The 26,123-nt window shown below is 43.8% G+C and overlaps 1 protein-coding gene across 1 annotated transcript in view; it reads right to left on the bottom strand.

Moving 5' to 3' along the window:
- PRPF8 (pre-mRNA processing factor 8) overlaps nt 1-18,338 on the bottom strand; it is a 33,127-nt gene extending 14,789 nt beyond the window's left edge. The window contains exons 1-24 of the mRNA XM_026016297.2: nt 18,162-18,338; nt 17,862-17,972; nt 17,070-17,238; nt 15,748-15,912; nt 15,435-15,653; nt 15,107-15,319; nt 14,855-14,980; nt 14,661-14,766; nt 13,295-13,485; nt 13,045-13,164; nt 12,764-12,953; nt 12,484-12,603; nt 12,239-12,373; nt 11,628-11,757; nt 10,674-10,870; nt 10,340-10,546; nt 10,057-10,220; nt 9,778-9,904; nt 9,466-9,658; nt 9,015-9,202; nt 8,620-8,858; nt 8,273-8,419; nt 7,859-8,069; nt 7,537-7,653 (exon numbers count right to left, since the gene is read on the bottom strand). Coding sequence (XP_025872082.1) covers nt 7,537-7,653; nt 7,859-8,069; nt 8,273-8,419; nt 8,620-8,858; nt 9,015-9,202; nt 9,466-9,658; nt 9,778-9,904; nt 10,057-10,220; nt 10,340-10,546; nt 10,674-10,870; nt 11,628-11,757; nt 12,239-12,373; nt 12,484-12,603; nt 12,764-12,953; nt 13,045-13,164; nt 13,295-13,485; nt 14,661-14,766; nt 14,855-14,980; nt 15,107-15,319; nt 15,435-15,653; nt 15,748-15,912; nt 17,070-17,238; nt 17,862-17,961 — 3,774 coding nt within the window. The 5' untranslated portion in view covers nt 17,962-17,972; nt 18,162-18,338. The remainder of the gene's footprint in view (nt 1-7,536; nt 7,654-7,858; nt 8,070-8,272; nt 8,420-8,619; nt 8,859-9,014; nt 9,203-9,465; nt 9,659-9,777; nt 9,905-10,056; nt 10,221-10,339; nt 10,547-10,673; nt 10,871-11,627; nt 11,758-12,238; nt 12,374-12,483; nt 12,604-12,763; nt 12,954-13,044; nt 13,165-13,294; nt 13,486-14,660; nt 14,767-14,854; nt 14,981-15,106; nt 15,320-15,434; nt 15,654-15,747; nt 15,913-17,069; nt 17,239-17,861; nt 17,973-18,161) is intronic.
- Between the last annotated feature and the right edge of the window lie 7,785 nt (nt 18,339-26,123).

Genomic DNA, 26,123 nt, shown 5'->3' on the forward strand with positions numbered 1-26,123 from the left:
GTTGGGCATGGAACCATAACAATAATCCTAAATATATTACATACCTAACTACAGAGCTTCAAGGCATATAAGGCAAAAAGAGATGGTGGTCCTATTGATGCAGAAAACTCAATAAAATCATGTAATTATGTCCAGAGACACAAACAATACATATTCCTTTCAGGGGTATCAGAGTTGGTCATATGTATAGAGTGTCTTTGTGTATACCAGTTATAAAATACAGTTCTAACTCTAGTAATCTCTTCAGGTACACGACCTAGCATTCCAACTGGCATACTCCCTTAGTCATCCCTTAGTGTATATAGGCTCACTGTTCCATGGACGAAACATTTGTCAGTTTGCATTTTGATATCAACAAAATGGCACCCCCTTCCCCAAGCCTGCTATATCTTGGACAAATCCTTGGTTTTCCATCTGCAAGCCAACTGCATTTTGCCCAAGTTTCAGTTGTGTTCAACAAAACATCCTGCCTTTATATAATTACAACCTAACTGTGATGTGGGTAATTCTGTGTGGCTAAATATTTTAAGATTCCAGATTTCTGAACTTCAGAAATTCTTCCATGTTCAAAAAAATATATAATTTTTAAAAAAATGTCATGTGGCTTTATGCTAAAAGCTTAAACCCTGAGATCATGACTTGAGCTGAAGTCAGACCCTTAAGTGATTGAGCCACCCACACATCCCAAAACTTGGATATCTTTAAAAAAGTAACTGTCTCTGAACAACCCCTCCCAAAAACAAAACCCCAAAACAAACAAAAAAGATGGACCCAAAAGAGGAAATAAATAAATCCACAAGTATAACTGGAAATTTCTAAGACTCTTCGCTCAGTAATAAAAGTAGACAAGAAAATCATTAAGGATATAGAAAGACTCAAACAACACAATCATTCAATCCACTGAATCTGACATTTATAAAACACTCTAACCAACAGCAGAATATAGATTCTTTTCAAGTACACAGGACAGTCACCAAGACAGACCTTATGTGTTAGACCATAAAACAACTCTTATTTAAGACATTTGGGGGGATCCCTGGGTGGCGCAGCGGTTTGGCGCCTGCCTTTGGCCCAGGGCGTGATCCTGGAGACCCGGGATCGAATCCCACGTCGGGCTCCCGGTGCATGGAGCCTGCTTCTCCCTCTGCCTGTGTCTCTGCCTCTCTCTCTTTCTCTCTCTCTCTGTGTGACTATCATAAATAAGTAAAGATTAAAAAAAAAAAAAAAAAAGACATTTGGAAAAACTAAGATCATACAGAGTATGTTTTTCTGACCATAATGGAATTACAATAGCAACTAATTATAAAAATCCTCAAATATCTGAAAATTAAGTAGCATACTTCTAATTAACATATGGGTGAAATAAAAACTCTCAAAGGAAGTAAGAAAATAGGGCAGCCTGGGTGGCTCAGTGGTTTAGCACCACTTTCAGCCTAGGGTGTGATCCTGGGGACCGGGGATCGAGTCCCGCATTGGGCTCCCTACATGGAGCCTGATTCTCCCTCTGCCTATGTCTGTGCCTCTCATGAACAAATAAATAAAAATATTAAAAAAAAAAAAAAAGGAAGAAAATATTTAACTGAATAAAAATAAAAACACGACTTAGCAAAATTTGAGGGATGCAACTAAAGCAGTGCTTAGAGGCAAATTTACAGAACTGGATGCTTCTATTTCAAAAGGAAGATCCAAAATTGATCATCTAAACTTGACCTTAAACTAGAAAACTTGGAGTAAATTAAGCGCAATGTAAGTAAAGAGAATATAAAAGCAGAAAACAATGAAACAGAAAAGAGAAAAATAAAAATCAAGGAAACCAAAGTAAGTTAGTATTTGGGGAATAAACAAAAAAGGCGGGACACCTGAGCGGCTCAGCGATTTGAGTGTCTGCCTTGGGCTCAGGGCGTGATCCTGGGATCTGGGATTGAGTCTCACATCGGGCTCCCTGTGAGGAGCCTGCTTCTCCCTCTGCCTGTGTCTCTGCCTCTCTCTCTCTCTGTGTGTCTCTCATGAATAAAATAAATAAAATCTTAGGAAAAAAAAGTTCTCTGTAGCTGGTTCTTGGAACTGCCAGCTGCATGGTTTTTATCACAGAATGCACCAGTTCTACTGCTTTATTCCTGCAGGGGAGTAAGTATGAATTTCCAAATCCCACATTCCTTTAAGAAAAGCAGGAGTTGCTAGGGATTCAGGGAGGCAGGGAAGAAAATGCCACTGAGTGAACAACTCCACATGCTAGGTAGCAAGTAAGAATTTTACATACATTATGCCTTTAAGTCTTCAGAAAAGGGACAAATTCAATGTCTATAACTTGCCCAACCCACCACATCACCCACTTGAAAGGGAATGTAGAAAAATAAAAACTGATTATTAGGATCAAAGGATTCTAAGTGTCTTCTTGCTTTTGTTAGTATTTAATAGTAACCAGTAGAAAAATTAAATCTATGATACATTAGATGATAAATTTTCCAATTAAAAGTAAATGTATGACTGGCTAGAGGAGAGATGAATAGTCAGAGAATAGAGAATTTTTAGGGAAATGAAAAAAAAATTTTTTTAAGGTTTTATTTATTCATGAGAGACACAGAGAGAAACAGAGGCAGAGACACAGGCACAGGGAGAAGCAGGCTCCATGCAGGGAGCTCGATGTGAGACTCGATCCTGGTTCTCCAGGATCACGCCCCGGGCTGAAGGCGGCATAAACTGCTGAGCCACCGAGGCTGCCTGGAAATATCCTGTATAATAACAGATAGATGTCATTATACATTTGTCTAAACCCACAGAATTACGCCACCAAGAGTGAACCCAAAGTTACGCCTTTGGATGATTATGATGTGCTGGCAAAGGTTCATTCCTGGTAAAGGCACCACTCTGGTAAGTGGTATTGATAACAAGAAAGGTTGTGCATGTGTCGGGGCAGGGAGCATATGAGAAACCTCTATCCCTTCCTCTAAATGTTATTTTTTTTTATTTTAATTTTATTTTTTTTATGATAGTCACAGAGAGAGAGAGAGAGAGAGAGAGAGAGAGAGAGAGGGGCAGAGACACAGGCAGAGGGAGAAGCAGGCTCCATGCACCGGGAGCCTGATGTGGGATTCGATTCCGGGTCTCCAGGATCACGCCCTGGGCCAAAGGCAGGCGCTAAACTGCTGTGCCACCCAGGGATCCCTAAATGTTATTATAAACCGAAAACTGTCCTAAAAACTTAAGTCTAAAAATAAATAACGTGAAATAGAAGTCAAATCAAAACCCCCAAAAGAACAGAGAATCATATCTACTGCCAGGCAAAGATGTTCTCCAGGTCTGTCCCTCTGGCTTTATAGACTTCAAGTCATCTAGACATGTGGAAAGGGACTCCCTGGTGAAGGAAGCAGAATGGGAAAGCAGGGAACAAGCAGGAAAAGTTGCCTTGAGGCTGTGCAGAAACTGAAGCTAACTAAGTAGGCTGTATCTTGTAAGTCAAGATTATCTATGTCCATCTGTTTTCCTTCTGTTATTCCTGGCCCTCACCAAAACCTTGTTTAAATGTCTCAATCTTATTTTATAGATCCTCCTAGTACTGAAGGGAAGGGTCCTATCTCCAAGCTCTGGCAAGTGTAGTACATATTCTTAAACCAAGAATGACAAGAGAACCTAAAGTGCTAGTGGCAGCAATGATTGCCAAGAGAGCCCAAGGGGGAAGGAAATTATAGAGGACAAGAGTGGGGCCTTAACGTCTAGCCACCTCTCATCCTATTGGGCATTTCCCTCCTATTATTAACCTTGGGAGACCAAGAAATTTTATTACAAGTACTCCCTTAAGATGCCTCAGGAAATAAATTCCAATATTCTACTCCCTGGTCATATCTCTGATCCCTCTAATTAATGAAAGCAAACATTTACTAAGCAATTTATTGAATAATGTAACTTACTACATTATTTCTCACAAGGAAAGTCCTCTGAGCTAGGTAATACGTCAGTATTTTCATTAAAAAATTTTTTTTATTATTATTTTTCAAGAATTTGAGACAGAGCATGTGAGAGAGAGAGCATGAGGGAGGAGAGGGGTCGAGGGGGAGGGAGAAATAGATTCCTCACTGAGCAGGAAGCCCCATGTGAGGCCTAATCCCAGAACCCTGGGATCATGGCCCAAGCTGAAGGCAGATGCTCAGCCGAATGAGCCACCCAGGTGTCCCTCAGTATCCCTATTTAAAAAAAAAAAAAAAAGTTTAATAAGGGAATTTCTAAAAAAAAATTTAAAAAATAATAATAAAGGAATTTCTACACCCAACATGGAGCTCAAACTCACAACCCTGAGACCAAAAGTTGCATGCTCTACTGACTGAGCCAGCCAGGTGCCCCATCATGAGTATACCTGCTTTATGGAAAGAACGAGGCCCAAAGTGGGTGACTTTCCCAAGATCCCAACTAGTCATGTGATAGAGCTGTGATCTGAACCCAACTAGCCTCCAGAACCTGTACTTCTAACCACTTCTAAACCTCTTTGCTAACTTCTGACCTCTTACATATCTACTTCCTTGATCCCTGCACTTTCTTCCAAGGCCTTTAGCCTCTTCTGGTCTCTTCCATACCTGCTCCCCACCCCCAATCCAGGATCCCAATAGAGGCCAGCACTCTTGATTCCCCAGCATCCAATCCGTTACCACTCCACAACAGTCCTCTGGCAAAACCCCAATCCTAAATTACCTCTATGATACAGGCACTTTGTCCATCCTGTCACTGAACAGCTGAGTGCTTCTGGGAAGAAATCACACTCAGAGTTGTCCTCATTTTCTTGAAATCCACCTGGAGCACACAGTTTCTTGAACAATCATACCAAACCCTCACCACTGTGCAAGTTCAGCAAAGCTGAAAAATTCAAGACTTGTAATTTTCCACTCAACTTTACATTCACATCTATCCAGACCTCTTTTCTTTTAGGTCCAGAGGATGTTCCCTCTGCTTGCCCTCTACTGTATCCCCACAGTCAACTCCTGGGAACATTGCTCCATCACTTACCACAAAGGTCTGCTGCACCTTCAACCGCTCCTGGCTCCATGGTGATGGGAACATCAAGTCAATCCCATTTAAAAATACTGCCTTGACTTATAACTCCCTCTAGGTGGCATCTAATGTCCTCCTTCCTCTTACTCCAGCTCTGGCAAGTTGCCAGTCCTTGCTATCTCCACTCTCATTTCCCATAAAGCTTCACCCACTGCAATCTGGCTTCTATCCCCACTATTTCTGAAACAGCTCTTGCTAAGGTCACCAATGACGTCCTGACTGCCAAATCCAATGGATACCTTTCAGGCCTTATCTAACTAAAACACTCTTAGGCAACTGACACTGTTAAATGCCCACCCCAATTCCTGACGTCCTTGGCTTTGAGAACCCGGCAAGCTCCCAGCCTGGCCATGCTGCTGTTTCATATGGTTCCAAATTCATCCCTCTGCTCTTCTCATTCCTTACACTTGACCTGGGTAATCTTGCTCACTCTGGAGCTTTAAACCACCTCCATGCTGACAGACTGATACACCTACATCTTCAAACCAGGTATCTTCTCCAAGCTTCAGACGCCAAGCTCCACTTGATCATCCTATAGGAGCCTCGAAGTTACCCCTGACTGCTCTCACTTTCTCATTTCATTTCGCCCTCAAAAGCTTCAAGCTCGAAGTATTTTTCAGCAAATCTAAGAGACCACGAATTTAAGAAACATTACTAAGGGGACACACACACATACACCACCTGCCCATATTTATCATGGAATAAAAAAAAATAGGATATAATAAATGCCTGCCAAACACCTCCATCTGGATGTTCTCAGGAACCTTAACCTTGTTACATCCTACACTAAACCCATTTACCTTCTCTCCTAAACCTGCTCTTCTTCCTGTACTCGTCCAGTTGGTAGTGCCAATACCCAGCTAGTCAGCCACGCCAGAAACTGTTCTTTCCCTTTCCCACCAAAATGAGGCTTTGCTGATTTTACCTAACTACTTATCAAATCTGCTCCTGTCTCACTGCTCCCACCACTGTCATTGGGACTTCAGAAGTCCCCAAACCTGGGATGCCTATGTCTCTGCCTCTGTCTCTCATGAATAAATGAAGAAAATCTTAAAAAAAAAAAAAAAAAAAAGTCCCCAAACCTGATCTCCCACCCGATTCCTCTAAATCCATCCTCTCCACAGCTGCAAGAGTGAATCATGTAACAGAAATCTGGAAAAGTCACTCGCACACCTAACACCCTCAAAGGACTGTTAACAAGGCATGCAATGGCCTCCATTGTCTGGCTTTAGCTCATCTATCCAGTCTCCATCTCTTATCAGTTCCAACTCCACAACTGTACTCTAATAAACCGTGAATTTTGTATCATGCTAGTTACCTCTCCAGGGCTGAAGAAATGCCCTCACCTGCCTCATCACCTCACTTTTTTCAGGAAGCCTTTCATCACCCTCTCCCAGACTGGGCTAGGGTCATTAACCTGAGTCTCCTCATAGATTCCCAAATACCATAGCCTCTACGAACACTACATCCTGTTATAGTTCTTGTCCATGGATCTGTCTCTTCAACTAGGTTAGGCCAGCTCAACAAAGGCAGAGACTCTATCTTACACGTAGTACGTGCACAGCCTTGAACACAGTAGTTACCAACAAACACCAATAGGATGAATGAATTATATAATTCTTATTTGATCCTTAGAGGGAATAAACCAACCCCAAAAGATAAACTTTTCTCTTGTACCATTCTCCACCCCCAGGAAGTGAGAAATTTTAAGTAAGAAATACTACGATAATGGGCACCTGGAAGGCTCGTCAGAAAAGCATGTGATTCTTGATTTTGGGATTGTAAGTTTGAGCCGCATGTCGGGTGTAGAGATTACTTAAAAAAATAAAACTTTAAAAAAAAACAAAAAACAAGAAAATGTATCCTTAACACAAGCATTGTTTGGGGCACAGCCTAATAAGAACCTGGCATTTCCTTCTCTTTTTGCGTTACTGAGACACTTTCTGAAAGCATCAGCCAAGACATTATATGCACCACTATGGAAGCATGGAAAGACAGCAGGAAGAGTAAGGTGACTTTTTAAACCTTGCAGACACTGAAGTATACAGTTAACAAATCCCCAGATTATTCTTTCTCAATTCCAGTTGCCTTCAGCTGGGCCTTTGGAAGTAACTGAAGGGAAAAATAATCACTGAGATAGCTAGTCATACTTGCTTTTTAATATGCACAGTGTTATTGGTCAAAGATGAGCTATATAAATAAATAATAAACTCTGGGAAAATGCAAAAACTGAAAACTTTTGTTCAGGTTAAAAATCCAACTTCTAATTCTTACCTTAGAATCACCACAACTACACAGAACTACACTGCACATTCCCTACAGAGTATTCTCAGAAAGTACCTGAACTATTTTGACGTTATAAGCTTCTATACCATAAGGTATGGAAACTAGTACACTGAGCAAGCCTGGGAAAAAACAAGAGCAAATCAAGAGAAGAGCTGAAAGTCATAGGAGATAGAAGACATGAGGGAGGTTGGGGTTGACTGCCTTATATACCTTGGTGAAGGTGGTAGAGCCAGAGGCCATCAGAATTTGACGCACGCGGTTGTGGAAGCGCTGCATTGACTCATCATCCACACGCAGGAAACACTGAGCTGTCCGCTCTTTAGTAACCTAAACCACATGGTCAAGGTGAAATTTATGTCTGATACTGCCACAGAAGCAAGGACCAACTCTGACGCCCCCCCCAAACTAAACTCTACCTATTCAATAAGGCACAAATTAACTGATAATGAAGTTATGATGGTGTCCTCACCCCCATGTACCCCAGAGAAACAGGGATGATACTGCTGCTCCTAGCCCCCTTCCCAAACTGTACCTCATTCTGCAGGTTCCACACCCCATCCTTGTGGGTGAATTCCTCATAGCTGGTGCGGCATTTAGGTAGGATGCGGCACTCAAAGCCACACATGTTGAACAGCAGGTTGGGGTTATCCTTACTGTACACAGACACGAAACTGTTCTCCCACTGAACTGTAGTCACTGACCGTGGCAGACGGTTCTTGATGTCCCAGAACACTGCCCGACCCCTGCTCACAGAGAACATATGGTCACTTCATTCTTCCGGGACTTGAAGGGAACTTCCCTCAGACTGCCAGACTCACAATATCCTAGGAGAGTATGCTCCTCCTACCCAGGACACAACTTCATAAATCCCCTCTATGCTCTGCGTCCCTCAGGCTGGTAACCTTCCAGCTCCCACAGCTTCCTACAGCCCCCACTTAAGACTCACAAGTTGACATCATGTTTCATGAGGCGCATGCGCGCATCTCGGGGCCAGCACTTCTTGTTATTATAGCCAACGATATTTTCATTGTTCGGGTCAGGATGCTCTGTCAGGTAACGCTGGATCAGGTCCCGAGCCTCATCTGCTGTGAACCTACACCAAGCAAGATGCATTGCTGAGACCTACAACTCCATAGATAAAGCCCACCTCCAACTCCCATCCTACTCCTAGGACCTTCTTTCGGTTTTAGAGCCCAAGCCAGCAACAAGTCAACTAACGTACAATAGCTGAGTCCAGAGGCTGGGGACATGCCTCAACGCCCTGCCAGGATAAGAATCCAGGCAAGCCCTCACCTGAAAAAAATATGGATGCGATCGATGTATCTGCAGAAGAGACGGATGGGGTGGGCAGCCTCAGTGGCTATGTCCTGGAAACTGAGAAAGTCATTTGGCATCTGAGGGGGCCCAGCCATCTCACTGGCCCGGTGCAGTCCCAACACCAGCAAATCCATCACCAAGCCATAGTACTGCACAATGAATGAGGCAAACTGCAGGCCTCTAATGATCCCGTAGGAATTTGTATGGTTCATGTCCTAGAATGAAAAATTGAGAACTCTGAATAATTCTTAACTCATAGCCATGTCCCAGGCCTCTCTGGGGCCCATCCTCTCTGGTCTTCCTTTCAGCAAATCCTTCCTCACCCAGACACACCCCCGCCAATTCCTTGATACCTTGCCTCCAAGACACACCTTATAGTTGATGACGACATTGTTCTTGGCTGTCATGTAGTCAGCTATGTTGTGGTCTACAATGAGTCGCAGCAGCCTATTAAGCAGGGTCAAGTCGATCTTTTCATACATCTTCTCAAAGCGTGATTCCAGCATGACATTGCACTCGCCCTCACTTGTCTCCCACACATCTTGCAGATTATTGATGCCTGAGTAGGCAAGAGAGATCTCCAGGTTAGAAATTCCCTTCCAAGGCTGGTACCTGCAGTCCACAACCTCATCCCACTAATATTCCACTCATTCATCAGGACTGCTAGGAGTGTCAGCTTTGCTTGGTATAACATCAACATTATTTACTTGGCACTACGCGCCAAGAGTAAGCTAATTATACTGCCTGGATGAGAATTTCGATGTAGAATTAAATCAACCCAATTCACCTCAGTTCCAAAGGGCAAAGCAAGAAAAACTTTACCTTGGCACCACTTGTAAACAAGCAGAGGAGGTGGTTCTGTGTCGGCAGGCTTGATCCAGGGTGGGAAAAGGCGGCGCTTGTCAGCTTCATACCAAAGGTACTGGTCCAGGTAGGCATCAGTGATCTTCTCCAGTGGCTCTACATCATATACTGGCACCAGGTGGCTATAAAGATCCATGAACTCAATGCCCACCTGTGGGACAGGGAAACTTACTCAGATCCACCAATACCTGAAGCAACCCGCTACCTGGTGCCATACGTGAATAGCATAGCCAAGAGAAAACTCAGGGGAGGGGGGAGCATTTTACTCACTTCTTTAAAGGCTCTCTGTGTGAGGAGGTGACGCTTGATGCGTGACAGTGCCTCATGGGGATTGTCATAGGCTTGCTCGATCAGACCTAGTTCTTCCCTCTGAGACTGGTTTAACCGAGACTTCACACTGACAAAGAAACAGGAAAGATGAATGGGAAAACCAAGAGAAAGCCAAACCCAGAAAGGCCTAAGGCTAAACCTTCTTCCTTTGGACACTAACTGGGATGCTGTCTTCCTGCTTTCACCTTCCCAAGGGAATCCTCCTACTGTACTCCTCACCTGTAAGCTTCCTTGAGCCGCTCTAAGGCCAAGATGAGCAACTTGGTGTCATGCTTGTAGGAGAGTGGGGGGAATGGGATGGGTGAAAACCTCCGGCTCTCCAACCAATGCACAGTGGTGGTATACACTGCCACTGCTTCCTCTGCTGTGATGTATGGCCCATCCTGCAAAAGACATGATAATCAACCACTGTAGCCTAATCCCTACAGAATAAGACATGGTCCAACTCTGCAATCTTCCCTCTGCCCACTCCCCATGCCTAGCCCAGCCTAAGCTGCACGACCTTCAGGTAGTTGTGCTGTCGCTCCTGTTCTGCCTTGAGATAGAGCCGAGTGAGGCGCCCCAGGTTCTTTTTGCAAACAGTCTTGTCCACAGTGGCTCCACGGCGGATTCGTTCTCGGTTATAGTGGGCAGTGTTGGTCCACCAATCAGCCTTGGCCTTCACATATCGAAGGATCATATTCTCTATGGGCGTTGGCAGCCCAGGTACCTGCAAGTACAAAATGCACAATGAGAATGTGATAGCAGTCACATAGCTCCCAAAGGGAGTCCAGGAGTGATAATCCTAACCCCAGAGAGATGATATCCATGCCTTCTTGGAGTGGGGCGACACCTACCTTCCAGGGAATATTGGCCTTCCAGCAGCGCCAGGCTTCACTGAGGTGCTGCAGGATCGTCCGGGCCTTGTTCTGTTTGATTCCCTCAGGCATCATGTCCAGAATGTCATGCATCACAGCTGCCCGAAGCTCCAGGTCAAAATGCGATTCCACTCGCTGCTTTGTTACAGTCTTTGCCACCCCCTTGGAGTGTCGGCCTAGAAATGAAATTTTTTAAGAGTTTTTAAAATTTATTTTATTTATTCAGAGAGACAGAGAGAGAGAGAGAGAGAGAGAGAGGCAGAGACACAGGCAGAGGGAGAAGCAGGTTCTACGCAGGGAGCCTGACATGGGACTTGATCCCGGGTCTCCAGGATCACACCCCAGGCTGCAGGCGGCACTAAGCCGCTACGCCACTGGGGCTGCCCAAAATGAAACCGATTAAAAGCAAGATTCATGGCTTTCAGTAAGCCTCTACTACCATGCTTCCTATTAATCATGGTTACACTGAAATCAACAAGCATAAATAGTGTCCAGGGGATCCCTGGGTGGCTCAGCGGTTTAGCACCTGCCTTCAGCCAGGGTGTGATCCTGGAGACCCAGGATCATCAGGCTCCCTACACGAACCCTGCTTCTCCCTCTTCTCCCACAGAGCCTGTGTCTCTGCCTCTGTCTCTCATGAATAAATTAATGAAGTCTTAAAAATTAAAAAAAAAAAATAGTGTCCATATGCCTATCTAGCACATGCAAAATGACAAACTATTTCAGACATTCACAACTACGCTTCTGAGAAATTTCCATCCTTCAAATGCAAGATAGCTTCAAGGCCCCAAAGAGAAACCAAGAAACACAACAGTAGGTCAGAATCACTAGAGAATGGGACCTACAAGCAATCCAGCAGGAAGGGATAGAATGGGAACGTAAGATCTACCTGTGAAGCGAAAAAACAAACTGGACACAGAGAAAACCACTCACCTTCAAACTGTCGGGCCAGAAGGTTGCCCAGCCACCGCTCCAGCAAAGGGGTGATGCCACGCATGAAAAACAGCCAGACTCGCCAGCCAGCAGCCCAGAAGCCACAGCCAGGGCCCTTCCCTACAGGGCCCTGTGGTCCCAAGCAGTAATAAAGAACTTAGGTTAGCAATTCATTTAGAGAGCAAGAGAAAATTGCACACACAGATGGGGTCAAGAGGAACGCATCTCAGGCAACAGAGAGGCAAAGAGGCAAAACTCTGGGACCTCAACATCAAAAATGGAATAAATGAGAAATTCTAACACAGAAATCAGTAACTGGGATTCTCTATTTAAAGGCAGCCTTCAGTGCAAAGTGTTACGATTAATAAGGTGAGGGCAAGTAATGAAACGCTCAGAACCTTTCTCTAAATTGGTCCCTAGAAGGAACACTGAGACGCGGGGTCATGAGATTGAGCCCCATATCAGGCCTCACACTCAGTGTGGACCTAATTAAGATTCTTTCCCTCTCCCTCTGCCTTCAAAACACAATAAATGAATGAATGAATGAATGAAAGAATGAATAAATGAACAAACTGGATGAAGAAAGTGAGAGTATGAGGGCAGGGTCCAACCGTATTGAAGCGGTAATAGATGAGATGCTTCAGGTCCTTGCACATGCGAATCTGCCGCATCAGCTTGTATTTGTACCGGTACATGCCCGTCAGTTGCCCCACATGGGCAAAGATATACTGCAACCCATCTGCCAGCTGCAACACAATGATTCCAGCAGGCATTAAGCTAGAGCCAGCTCCATGATCAGCTTAGGCTTCATTCAGCTTCCCTACCTAGGGCAGGGATCAGGGATACTTGGCCTCACCTGGAAGGCATCCACATTGCCCAAGCGATACTGCACATGACTGTCCACCACCAACTTGGTTAAACGCAGAACTTCTCGACACAGATGGAAAGCATTTCCAAAACGAGATTTCTTTCTTTCCTGGAGAAGGTGCCAAGAATAGAAAAAAAAACAAAAACAAAAAAAAAAAACAAACATTGATCAGTAATGGTCCCAACTGGATGTATGACTTCCTCAGAGGACAGAGCAAAACCAGTCCATCCCTCAAGCCCAGAAGACCCTTAAAGTACAATGCAGACACCTTGGTAGTGAGGGTCTTGACAGGCTTAAGATTGAAGTTATAATCCAGATGCAGATAGTTGAGGTTTTTTCGGTGAATAAGAAGGTTGAGCATGTTGTAGCCCTGGCGGCAAACCTGAAGCCCCACCTCTACCCAGTCCAGCTTTGTGGACTGAAAGAATTTGGTAGCTTTGAAGGAACGAAACAGGTACCTGGGGTGGGAATAAGTGGAAAAGTAAGAATTAGCTTCTTGGTTAAATTTGGAACAAAAGAAGTCTGAGCAATGACCCTCAGGCACCTTACCTCTTCTTTTGGGCTTTAGGGGGCCGGTGCTTCAGGGCATTCAGCACATAGTACTTAAGCAGTTTCTGGTAGGAGACCCTCACTTTCACAGGCTGCCCAGCAGGACAATGCTCCCGATACCTGAGAAAATAAGCCAACCAGAGCTAGCCCATTTCTCCTTCTAATCCCTCTGGTAAAGACTGAATGTCAACCCAGTTGGAATTCTTTTCTCCTATACATCTACTATCATCCCCCCAGGTATTAGTCTTACCAGTTCTTGACAAGGGGGATGTCCAGGGCCCGGCGGGTACGACCAGAGCGTAGGTTGAAGGGCCTTGGGGCCCAGAGCAGGGCAATGCCATTGGCTGTATTGTCTGTGTAGAGGGGTGTGTCCTTCAGGAAGGGCTCCACAAACTCTGGGAGTTCAAACTCCTCATCATCATCAGGTAATGGTTCCTGGCTCTGAAAGAACAACCCCCAAGGGTTCAGCTCCCACTGAACTGAACAGAGAACTGGGATGAGAGGGAAATTCTCTGGGGCTGAGCACAGTGGTGCCATCTACCATGGAAACTGGGCTGCCAGACAAGAGAAGCCCTAAAGGGCCAGGGCAAAAAGGGCCAAGGGAGTAGAGAACAAGATAGGGCCAAGCAGAAAGCAAGCATCACCCCTCACACCCCAACAGGCTCACCAAAGGCCTCCCAAAGGAGCCCCAATATGTTAAGTAAACACAAAAACTAAGCTAGAGTAGGGAGGTCTGTTAAGAACACTATAGAACATGGGTAAACATCAAAAACATTATTTCAAACCAATCACAGGGACGTGTCTGCCTTTGGCTCTGGGTGTGATCCCAGAGTGCTGGGATCGAGTCCTATATCAGGTTCCCGTGGGGAGCCTGCCTAGGTCTCTGCCCATGTCTCTGCCTTTCTGTCTCTCATGAATAAATAAACTCTTAAAAAAAAAAAAAAAAAAAGGCCAATCACAAAAGACCACATACTGAAAGATCCCATTTATATGAAACCTCCAGAAGAGGCAAATCTACAGAAAGACTAGGAGTTGACTAGGGGAGGGAAACAGCGACTGCTAATGGTATGGGAATTTCTGGGATGATGAAAAGGTTGGAAAATTGTCTGTGGATATAGCTAAACTACTTTGTGAATAAACTAAATACCACTGAATTATAAACTTTAAATGGGTGAGTTGTATGGTATGTGAACTAATATATCTAATAAAAGGATTGGAAAAATTTCATAATGCAAACAGCCTTGAACATACTATACGGAAAGTCCCAATCACAAAAACCCAGATTATACAAATAACTTAGTTTAAACCAAGCGCTTTACTGACATATTAAAGCTCAAAGGAAACACTAAATAGATAGTTCAATTTTTATTTAGTAACACTTCAGCTACAGTCAGCAAATTTCTCTTCAAAGAACTAAGATCTTGGTAGCCCGGTTGGCTCAGTGGTTAAGCGCCGCCTTCAGCCCAGGGCCTGAACCTGGAGACCCGGGATCCAATCCCACGTCGGGCTCCCTGCATGGAGCCTGCTTCTCCCTCTGCCTGTGTTTCTGCCTCTCTCTCTCTCTCTCTCATGAATAAATAAAATCTTTAAAAAAGAAAAAAGAACTAAGGTCTTACCTTGACAGAGTGCCTGTGAGAAATTGGGTTGATCAAAGGATCAAAGTAGAAAGCTGGGAGATCAGGATCCTCAGTTTTGATGAACACAACATTAGGAGTGTGGTACCTAAAATAAAGGAAAAGTAATAAACTCAGGTTCTCCTGCCCTGGCCCAACATCCTCTCCCCGCTCTCCCCCTTTGCTCTAGCTCTCACCAGGTAAGGTGGACATGGTGTGGAAGGTTGTTGTACAGATAGGGAAAAGCAATCTTGTATTCAGTGCGGATAGGCTGCCGGATGATGATCTTGTTAATATCGTTGAATTCATTCCAGTCTTCATCCCTAGGGTACATTATCAAGGATGAGCAGACTAGTTGGGGAGTTTGGAAACTACAATGGCATCTCAAGGATCAAGATTAGATTTTATTCAATCCAAGGTGCCTATAATCCCTAGTATCTCCAACTTACTGGAGGTTGATGTCTCGAACAAGAGGTTCAAATTTGGGGCCTCCAGGAATGGCCATATTGAGTGCCTTGGACGTGAAGAAGGCTTTCAGATCAAAGAGATAGAAGTAGTTATCATCTACCAAGTCTGTCAGGAGCTGATTGGCCAAGCGGTATAGAGTGGACATCATGGGCAGTGTGAACTGCCAGCGCTGGTAAGTGGAACCATTCACGTACCTAGGGAAAAAAGACAGGCCTATGTCAGGTAGCCAAGCCATTCTGTCTATTGCTCACCCAGGACTCCTGGACTTCCAAAACTTTCACAGGAGTGATAACGCCAACCATCACTCACTTCCGACTATCCCTCAATGGCTGGTGGTCATAAAACCAGTCCAACACAGGAGCATCCTCTTCAGGGTCCAGCTCTAGCTGAATGGCCTCCAGTGGTTCAACATCCAAGATATTGTCAGCATAGTCCAAAGGTGGCTCCTCATCATCAAAAGGGGGGAAACGCATCCTCTTGAAATGCCTTCTGTCTCTTTTTTCTCGACGCATCATAATCCACATTGACCTAAAAGCCAGCAATTTCACACTATGGTTTCTACCTGCTGCCCCCAACCACCCCCCCCCACCATCAACAACAACCATATTCTAGCCCTTCTCACCCCCACTGGGAGATGTAGACAGGTTCAATGACCCAGGGAATCTCATTGACAAAAGAAATGGCTCCAGTGATGTGGTACAGCACAGGTACATCCCGAATCTGCTCCCAAGGCATAGGCATGTTCTCCAGTAGTTTGAGGACTGCATGGGGCATGTATTTCAGGGCACTGCAACATTAGGGAGAGAGAAGATTATAAATGACAAAGCTGTTGTTACCTGTGCCATGCAGGTGTCATAGTACCACATTCCACAGAAAAAGCCACATGGTGTCATAGTACCACATTCCACAGAAAAGTCTGCCTTACAGTCCAAACTTAGCATACAGGAATCCTGTCTCTCCCTCTGCAATTGTGCCAGTCTTCCTCTTAAACTGCACAGTTTCAGTATCGGGTTTCTGTCCCTCTGTATCAACAACTGTCCCTCTAAAGACAGCTTTTGAGCTATTACACATTCTATACTATCTTCCTATAATAATAAAATATTCATCATAAAATACTCATCATTATACCCATCTTTCTCACATCTGTCAGGCCACTAGACTGTAAGATCCAGAAAGGCCATTACTGCCTATTCATTGCTATATCCCTAGCACCTACCACAGCTTTCAAAATAATATTTTTTTATAAACAAACATCTATGGCTCCTTTTTTAAAGATTTTATTTATTTGAGATAGAACATGAGAGACAGCACAAGCAGGCCCCCCGCTGAGCTGGAAGCCCAATGTGGGGTTCCATCCCAGGACCCCAGAATCATGACCTGAGCCAAAGGCAGACGCCCAACCAACTGAGCCACTCAGGTGTCCCTTTGTTTTTCTTAAGGACAATATTACAACAGTTTATTAAGTGGCTAACGTTTTCCTGTCCAAATGGAAAAGAGATTTACTAAGGCACTTATACATGTATTCACTCAGCTTGGGGCCACAGAAAAGAGCATAGAAGCCTCACGAATTAAATATCCTGAACCTCAGAATTCTGATCACTGCTAAGTTAAAGGCAACAAGAATGTAGTGTCCTATTATGGGTTTCAACCCATTCAAAGACAGGAGCATCTTATAGCTCCAACAGGACAAATTAATGTCAAGTCAAGAAAAAAACTCAGGGCAATCAAGAGAATAACTAAAGATCTGAAAGTTATCACAGAATCCTAGTTTTTTTTTCTCTCTCTCTCTCTCTCTCTTTTTTTTTTATAACCACCAAGATGGGCTGTCATAGAGGATTCCTGTCCCAAAATGACAGAGCAGCTATCCAGGACTGCAACCTATGGGACAAGGATAAGGGAAAGGGGCCAAAGTTGGGAATGAAAGAATTCCAAGAGGTTCCTTACCCCAAGTAAACCCTTTTGTCATGGCGAAACTTCCTGTTGGTCATGTCTCCATGGTCTCGAATGATCTTCCTAACGTGTTCTGGGGGCATGTCTTCTTTCTGAGCATCCACAAATCCAAACTTTCGCTTTTCCGCATAGCGCTTGGCCTGTAATTGCTGCCATTTTCGGGCTACAAAGACACCTCAGTTTATTTATTTATTTATTTTTTAACTTTTTATTTATGATAGTCACAAAGAGAGAGAGAGAGAGAGGCAGAGACATAGGCAGAGGGAAAAGCAGGCTCCATGCCCCGGGAGCCCGATGTGGGATTCGATCCCGGGTCTCCAGGATCGCGCCCTGGGCCAAAGGCAGGCGCCAAACCGCTGTGCCACCCAGGGATCCCGACACCTCAGTTTAAATAACTGCACACCCTTAGTTGAATCAGTCCCATGTCTTGCCACAGGGTAAGCCCCTGTCAGGATATAGGAGTTAAAGGTGGGCGTAGAACAGGAGCACTCTTTGCCAAGTCTCTTATCTCACTGTGCTTTATTTTCCTTTATCACATTTATGATTGTCTTACTTTTTTTTCTTTTTTTACAGATTCTTAAGTTTTGTTTTGTTTTGTTTTTGCACTGCCTGCAAATAACAGACACCTTTGCACACTTAATTAGATGACAAAAGGAGCCAAAGGTGAGTTGACACCTAATGCTCTGACTTGCCAAAACGAGTTAAGGAAGCAAACCCGCTGCGCGCACGCGCACAGCCGCCCTAAGCCGCCGGGCCCACAGGCGCCCTCCCGCACGCGTTCTTCACCTTTCTCTTGCAGCTTCTCCTCCGACATGTAGTCCGGCAATGGGGCTAGAGGGCCGGGGACCGGGTTACCCGGCCCTCGGTAAGGAAATACTCCAGCCATTCCCGGAGAGTCTGGGGGACAGAAAAAGAAAAAATGTAACGAGAAGCAGGGCTCGAGCCCAGCAGGAACGCGCCGACACCCGTGGTCTGCAGTCCCGCTTTGCTCAGAGTACGTCCAGTCCGGCCCATCCCAACGTTCCGGCCGTCCAGCCCGACCCCATCACGCCTCCCGCGGCCCAGCCCTTGACGCCCACCACGCACCCCCACAGGCCCTCACACAGACGGCCGCTTTCTTCGCAGCGCAATGGCGGCAATCCTACGTCTGTCGCGCGTTCCCAACGCCGGGAAGTACGCAACTCTTGTTCAGCAGTTGACCCAATAGGCGCCCGTGTGCTCAGACGGATTAGAGAGCTCACCAATTAGAATACGGGTACAAGTGCCGATAGGGCCAGAGGGGGCGGGCCCATAGGCGGAAAGCTTAGAACGCAAGAGGGTGGAGTCCGGTAGGCGCTAGCCCCGCCTCCCGCCTTTTTCAGGCTGCCTTAGAGACCTGGAGTAAACGGACCTCGCCTTCCAGTCAGCAACTGATGCCCTATCAAAGACCCTATTTTTGAAAAACAAATTTGTTAAAATCTGCACATTACACTGTGTCTACTTTCACAAATGTAGACTTGAGGTCTGCGAGCTCCGAGTCCATCAGTCCTTTTCTTCGTTCATACATTCATTCATCAAGCCATCATTTACTGAGTGTTCAGTATGTATTAGGGATTGGAATTGCAGCAGGGGAAAAAGCCAAGCTCCTGGAGCTCATAGAGAGGCGGGGAGGTCAAGTAACCCAAAATCTAGGCAGCCCGGGTGGCTCAGCTGTTTAGCGCTGCCTTTCAGCCCAGGGCGTGATCCTGGAGACACCGGTTCGAGTCCCACGTCAGACTCCCTGCATGGAGCCTGCTTCTCCCTCTGCCTGTGTCTCTGCCTCTCTCTCTCTCTGTCTTTCATGATTAAATAAGTAAAATCTTAACAAAAAAAAAGTAACCCAAAATCTTACAATGCAATGTGATGAGAATTTGGGGTAGGGCATTTAACCCTGGCTGTGAAGTCAAAGGGTTAGAATATGAACCTAGGGCAACTTGGATGGCTCAGCGGTTTAGCACCGCCTTCGGCCCAGGGTGTGATCCTGGAGACTCGGAATCGAGTCCCACATCAGGATCCCTGAATGGAGCCTGCTTTCTCCCTCTGCCTGTGTCTCTGCCTGTCTATCTCTCTCTCTGTCTCTCATGAATAAATAAAATCTTTTTTAAAAAATAGAAAATGAACCTAGAAAAATAAAGAAGCCGTGGGGAACAGCATTGCTCGGTGTCCTTACCTCTCCCTCTCCATTCCTCTTCTCTCTCTGGCAGTGATTACATTATGGAGTATATAATGGACACCTTATAAATGTTTCTTGTTTCTTTGAGGCTCTGCCTATGTCTTGCTGCCTGAATTGTGCTGATCTCCTGCCATCCTTGTTCCACTTTCTATGCCTTATTCCATCCCAACAACTTTAAATCTTAGTCAACAGGTAAGTTTGTTTGAATTCACACAGTTTATTGTGGAGGATGCAGAGGAATTGTAACCCATACACCCTCTCAATCTAGTTGAGAATTTAGGACTCAAAAGTGAAATAATTAGAGAAAAATGCAAAGGGGAGTTCAGGCAAGGGCTGGCTGGTGTGGAGGTTCACACAGGTCACAGAAAGGAGAGGAGCATTAGTAAAGATTTGATGGAAATGGGTGGATGTGAAGGATTTATCCCATCAGGGATAAAGAAAGTGGAAGGAAAAAGGAATCCCAGGTGGTGGGAACTGCTAGAGTTGGGAGTTTAGAAAGAAGAACCAATATGGCATGCTCTGAAAACAGCCAATCAGCCTGGCAGCAGTAGAAATTCCACCATCATCATTATTATGTTCGTCATTGTCATGAAGTTCTTCCATTTGTATAAGGTTCACTTCTGTGAACTTGTGCTAGGTATTGTTCTAAACCCTGGTAATAGGGGATCCCTGGGTGGCACAGTGGTTTGGCGCCTGCCTTTGGCCCAGGACGCGATCCTGGAGACCCAGGATCGAATCCCATGTTGGGCTCCTGGTGCATGGATCCTGCTTCTCCCTCTGCCTGTGTCTCTGCCTCTCTCTCTGTCTCTCTGTGTGACTATCATAAATAAATTTAAATAAATAATTAAAAATATAAATATTCTGTAAAAAAATAAAAAATAAACCCTGGTAATATCCTAGTATAGTCTATAGTTTTGTTAAAAGCACCAATATCAGGATGCCTGGGTGGCTCAGTGGTTGAGTGTCTGCCTTTGGCTCAGGGTGCGATCCCAGAGTCCTGGGATTGAGTCCCACATTGGGCTTCCTGCATGGAGCCTGCTTCTCCCTCTGCCTGTGTCTCTGCCTCTCTCTGTGTGTGTATCTCATGAATAAATGTTTAAGTAATTTCTACAGTCAGTGTGGAGCTCGAATTCACAACCCCAAAATCAAGAGTCCTGCTCTCCACTGACTGAGTCAGCCAAGTGCGCCTATACTTTTTCTAGACAGCATTATTGAGATATAATTTGCATTTTATAAAGTTCACCAGTTTTAGGTATACAATCCAATGATTTTTATCATATTTATAGAGTCATGCAATTATCATTACTATTTAGTTCCAGAACATTCTCATCATCACAAAAAGAAACCTTGTACCCATTAGTATTCACTGCCCATTTCCTCCTATTCCTCAGCCCTAGGCAACCACTAATCTACTTTCTGACTCTATAGTTTTGCCTGATCTAGATATTTCTTATAATTAGTATCATATAATAGTGATCTTTTGTGACTGGCTTCTTTTACTTACTGTGCTTTTAAGGTTCATCCTCAAAATACACACACACATACACATCCATATGCATATATGTATATACACATATATGCATATAATGTTCTTTGGAGAGATGTCTATTCAGATCCTTTGCCTATATTAAAATTGGATTGTCTTTTTATTATTGAGTTCTGGAAGTTCTATATCCTAGATACAAGTCCCTGTCATTTACCTGATATGCAAAATTTTTCTTTCATTCTTAGGGTTATCTTTTCATTTTCTTGATGGTGTTCTTTGAAGAACAAAAGGTTTTTATTTTGGATAAAAAGCTCCACCTACCAAATCTTCTGTTGCTTATGATTTTGGTGACAAATCCTAGAAATTATTTTCTAATCTCCACTCACAAAAATATACTCCTATATTTCGTTTTGTTTTTTTAAGATTGATTTACTTATTCATGAGAGACACAGAGAGGGAAACAGAGACATAAAGAGAGGGAGAAGCAGGTCCTCTGTGAGGAGCCCAACTCAGGACTTGATCCTAGGACCCCGGGATCACACCCTGAGTGGAAGGCAGACTCTCAACTGCTGAGCTACCCAGGCATGCACCTATGTTTTCTTCTAAGAGTTTTATAGTTTTAGCTCTTGCATGTTCTATGATTCACATTCAGTTAGTTTTTGTGTGTGGTGTGAGATAGGGGTCTAAATGCATTCTTTTGCATCTATTGTTTTAGCACCATTTATTAAAAAGACTTTTTTCCCTTTGAATTGTTTTGGCCCTTTTGTCAAAAATCAGTTGAACATTTGTTTCTTGACACTTTTTATTACACTGACATATATCTTTTTTTTTTTAAAGATTTATTTATTTATTCATGACAGAGAGAGAGAGAGAGAGGCAGAGACACAGGCAGAGGGAGAAGCAGGCTCTGCGCAGGGAGCACAATAGGACTCGATCCTGGGGCCCCAGGATCACACCCTGGGCCAAAGGTGGCGCCAAACCGCTGGGCCACCAGGGCTGCCCTATATCTTTTATCCTTATGCTCTCTGTGCCGTTTTTGCAATTTTCATGAGTCTAAAATTATTTCAAAATAAAAAATTAATAAATCAATAAGCTAATTTAATCCTCAAAACAACCATACAGATAGTTAATATCCCTATTTTACTGATAAGAGGGCCAAGCTCAGAATGATTGAGTAATCTGCCTTGGGTCACATGGTTAATTACATAAAATATGTATCAGGTTCTGTCTAACAACTTTATATACATTAGTTCATTTAATGGTCACAATAATCCAACAAGGTAGTTGCTGTTATAAGCCCTATTTATAGATGAAGAAACTGAAGGTCAAAGAAGCTGAGCCCCTTGCTCAAGACCTTTACCCCACAGAGTAAATAATAGAGACTTCATCTCACCATAAGCGACTGGATCTAGAATTTACGCAGTTTTTGTTTGTTTGTTTGTTTGTTTGTTTGTTTAGCAAACTCTGCCCCCCCCCCCATATGGGGCTTGAACTCATGACCCTGAGATTAATAGTTATATATTCTACCAACTGAGCCAGCTAGGTGTCCCTGGAGCTTATGTTCTTAACCATACTGTTATATCATCTCCTGTGGTCATGATAAGAAGCATAATGTTGGATGGGAAGATTTGGCCTAAGCTGTAGTTAGTCTTGAATTCCAGAGCTTTGGCAGCATTTTGACTTTTTTTGCCAGCGATTTGATCTATTTGCCAATGTTTTCCAAGCTTTTTCTTTTAAAGCTGGAAAACATTTTTGTAAATGGAAAAACTTACAAGTGAAGAAACTTTCAGACTTAGAGTTAAGAACTTCTCTTAAGGTCTCTTAACTGGTCAAATATAGTCCGAGTTAATCTGATGAAGTTCAGTTGAGTAGCAAAGTGACAAAGCCAAGAACAGATCTGAACAGAAAATATTACCTGCTGTTATTATGGACCATTCATTACAGCCAAACCAGTCTCCTCATTGTTTATAGAGTTTAAAACTGGACTTGGAGGGGTGCCTGGGTGGCTCAGTTGGTTGGGCATCTGCCTTTGGCTCAGGTCATGATCTCAGGCTCATGGGATTGAGTCTTGCTCAGCAGGGATTCTGCTTTTCCCTCTTCTTTTATCTACCCCCCTCAACAAGTGTTCTCTCAAATAAAATCTTAAGAAAAAACTGAACTTGGAGGTGACTGTGGGCCATATAAATGAAGAAGTCCTCTGGCTAGAAGTATGTAAGTGTTGAGTCTAGGAGCTCAGGCTAAATATTCAATCAACAGACCAAAGCTGACACTAAAGCCATAAAAAGAATGACAGAGGGGTGCCTGGGTGACTCAGTTGGTTAAGTGTCTGCCTTAGGCTCAGGTCATGATCACAGGGTCCTGGGATGGAGCCCAGATTGGGCTTGTTGCTCAGCGGGGAGTCTGTTTCTCCCTCTCTCTGCCTGTTGCTCCCTCTGCTTGTGCTCCACCCCACCTCTCCATCGAATAATAAATAAAATCTTAAAAAAAAAAAAAAAAAAAAGAATGACAGACAGATGAGGAAGTCTGGAGACACAGTCTGGAACAGGAGGATACCATAAAAAGCCAGGAAAGTAATAGCTGGAAAGGTTGGGAGAGGCCCACAGGAAGGAAGAGCTTTAAGAAAAGGAAGCTCTCTACTGTGTTAGATGATCCAAGAAGTAGAGGAAAACTGAGAAAGAACACAATCTTGACAAGAAAGAATTCTCTGACCAAGGAGAGTAGCTTCAGAAAAATAGTGGGACAGTAAGTTTCCTGGTTGCCAAAGAGGTTCATTAAACAACGGAGGAAATGGGAATCAACCATTCATTTGAAAATTTAGGCATAAAAAAAAAACAAGAATTTGGACTATAGCAAGAAGGTTAAGAGAAATTGAGATAAGGAGGAAGGTAGATTAGAATAATAGAACCGGGGATGCCTGGGTGGCTCAATGGTTGAGCATCTACCTTTGGCTCAGGGTGTGATCCCAGAGTCCTGGGATTGAGTTCCACATTGGGCTCCCTGCATGGAGCCTGCTTCACTCTCTGCCTGTGTCTCTGCCTCTCTGTCTGTGTGTGTCTTTCATGAATGAATAAATAAAATCTTAAAAAAAAAAAAGAATCATAGAACTGGCAGAGGGGTGCCTGGGTCACTCAATCAGGTGAGCATCGGTTTCAACTCAGGTCATGATTTCTGGGTCATGGCAGGATACAGAAGACAGACCATCAGACCAAGGCTATGCCTGCTGGGAGCTTGTATTCCAGAGGGGATATTAAATAGCTAGTTATACAGTTAATGTATTTAGTTTCAGTTTTTACAAAGTTATATAGTCTCATAGAATTTGTTACAAAGAACAGCTGCCTATGTTCCCTCTGCTCATTTTTTCCCTCCCCAAAGAAAACCAATTTTAGCTAATCATTTTGGTGTTTATTTTTATATCTCTAAAAAGTGTGTAATGCTACTTTTTTTTTTTAAATAGGCTCCACGACCAACATGGGGCTCAAACTCAGGATCCTGAGAGTGTCACATGCTGTGCTGAATGAGCCAGACAGGTTCCCCTGTATCACTATTTTGGATCTTTTGCTTTTAGAGGTTATTTGAAAATGGAGGTCCAACTCTCTCCCTAACCTGCCATATATATGTATATCTTTTCCACTACCCCATTCTCCCAATCTGGTTATATTACAATTTTGGCAAGATTAATAAGCAATGTTAATGTAAGTGTGCATGCAGTAAAAACAGCTAGCCCTTATACTCTGTGTTAGGTGTTTTTCTAAGCACATTACATATGTTAATTAATTTAATTCTCATGATAATCCTATCATTGTCATTCCATTGTGCAGATGAGGATACTGGGGCACAGAAAAATCAGGTAACTTGCCCAAGTCCACAGTAGCTAATAAATGGCAGGTCTGGGATTGAAATCCAAGCAATCTGGCTGTAGCAGCCACAACCCAAGGTTCCCTCCCCAGCTCCTGTGGGAGCAGTATTGGACTGAGTACCCAGCCTCTGAGATACTCCTTTATTTCCTGACTCCTCAGGTACAGAAGACTGTGCCAAGCCGACCTCTTGGATAGACATTTCCCTCTTGCTAAGGATCCAGGGTGTAGAGGAGAATCTACACTTCCCTTGAATCTTCCCCCTAAGTTATCACCTCTCCTGTCCCCTGTTTAGTGCATCCACCTCCAGCTACCATTTGTGTTATCTATAATGAGTAATTTATATGAGGGTTTTTTGTTTATTTTTTTAAGATTTTATTTATTTCGGGCAGCCTGGGTGGCTCAGCATTTTAGCGCCACCTTCAGCCCAAGGCGTGATCCTGGAGACCCGGGATGGAGTCCCATGTCAGGCTCCCTGCATGGAGCCTGCTTCTCCCTCTGCCTGTGTGTGTGTGTGTGTGTGTGTGTGTGTGTGTGTGTGTCTCTCTCTCTCTCTCTCTCTCTCTAGTAAATAAATAAAATCGTTTTAAAAAAAGATTTTATTTATTTATTCAAGAGAGACACAGAGAGGCAGAGACCTAGGCAGGGAGAGAAGCAGGCTCCATGCAGAGAGCCAGATGCAGGACTCGATCCCGAGATTCCGGGATCACACCCTGACTCAAAGGCAGTTGTCCAACCGCTGAGCCACCCAGGTGTCCCTGTATGAGGTTTTAATGTAAACAAACAAACAAACAAACAAAACCCCACCACCAACAAAAAAACCTGAAAAACAAAACCAAATAAAAAACTTTATTATGTCTATTATACAAATCATATGCACAGATTTACCCCTCATTCATGTAGTACACTATGATTGCATTTCCTTTCTTAAGCAACAGTTCATTTTGTCTATAACTAACAGAAGCATCTGCTCAGTTTTCTATAGATTCTTTGGCAATTACTGCCCAGGCTCCTCATTAGACTTTAAATGTCTTCTCAAATATGCAGACATATAAGGTAGACTATCAGTTTCACCTACCCCCCCCCATAAAAAAGTATCTTCCAGAGCTTTATGACCTGCTGTAGTATGTACCTGTTTCATTCTCTTCTTGCTTATTGTACAGCTCTCTTCCCAGGATCCCCATTCATCATCATTCTGGTAAGACATTTCTTGTCTTTTATCTTGATTTTCCTGTTTTCTTCATCTGTGTGTTCCTCATTCTTGTTTAACTCCCTCTTTTTGGTGTATCCTCTAATAGCTTTCTGATAAGGGTGCATGGAAATTAAATTAAATTAAACCTTCACACTTGCTTGGCAGTTTGGCTGGGTATCAAATTCTAGTTTGAAATAATTTTCCTTCAAATTTTTGGTGACATCACTCCATTTCCTTTTATTTAAAAAAATTATTTATTTATTCATAGAGATGCAGAGAGAGAGAGAGGCAGAGACACAGAGGGAGAAGCAGGCTCCATGCAGAG

Source organism: Vulpes vulpes, chromosome 2, assembly GCF_048418805.1.
Source record: "Vulpes vulpes isolate BD-2025 chromosome 2, VulVul3, whole genome shotgun sequence".
Taxonomy (NCBI): Eukaryota; Metazoa; Chordata; class Mammalia; order Carnivora; family Canidae; genus Vulpes; species Vulpes vulpes.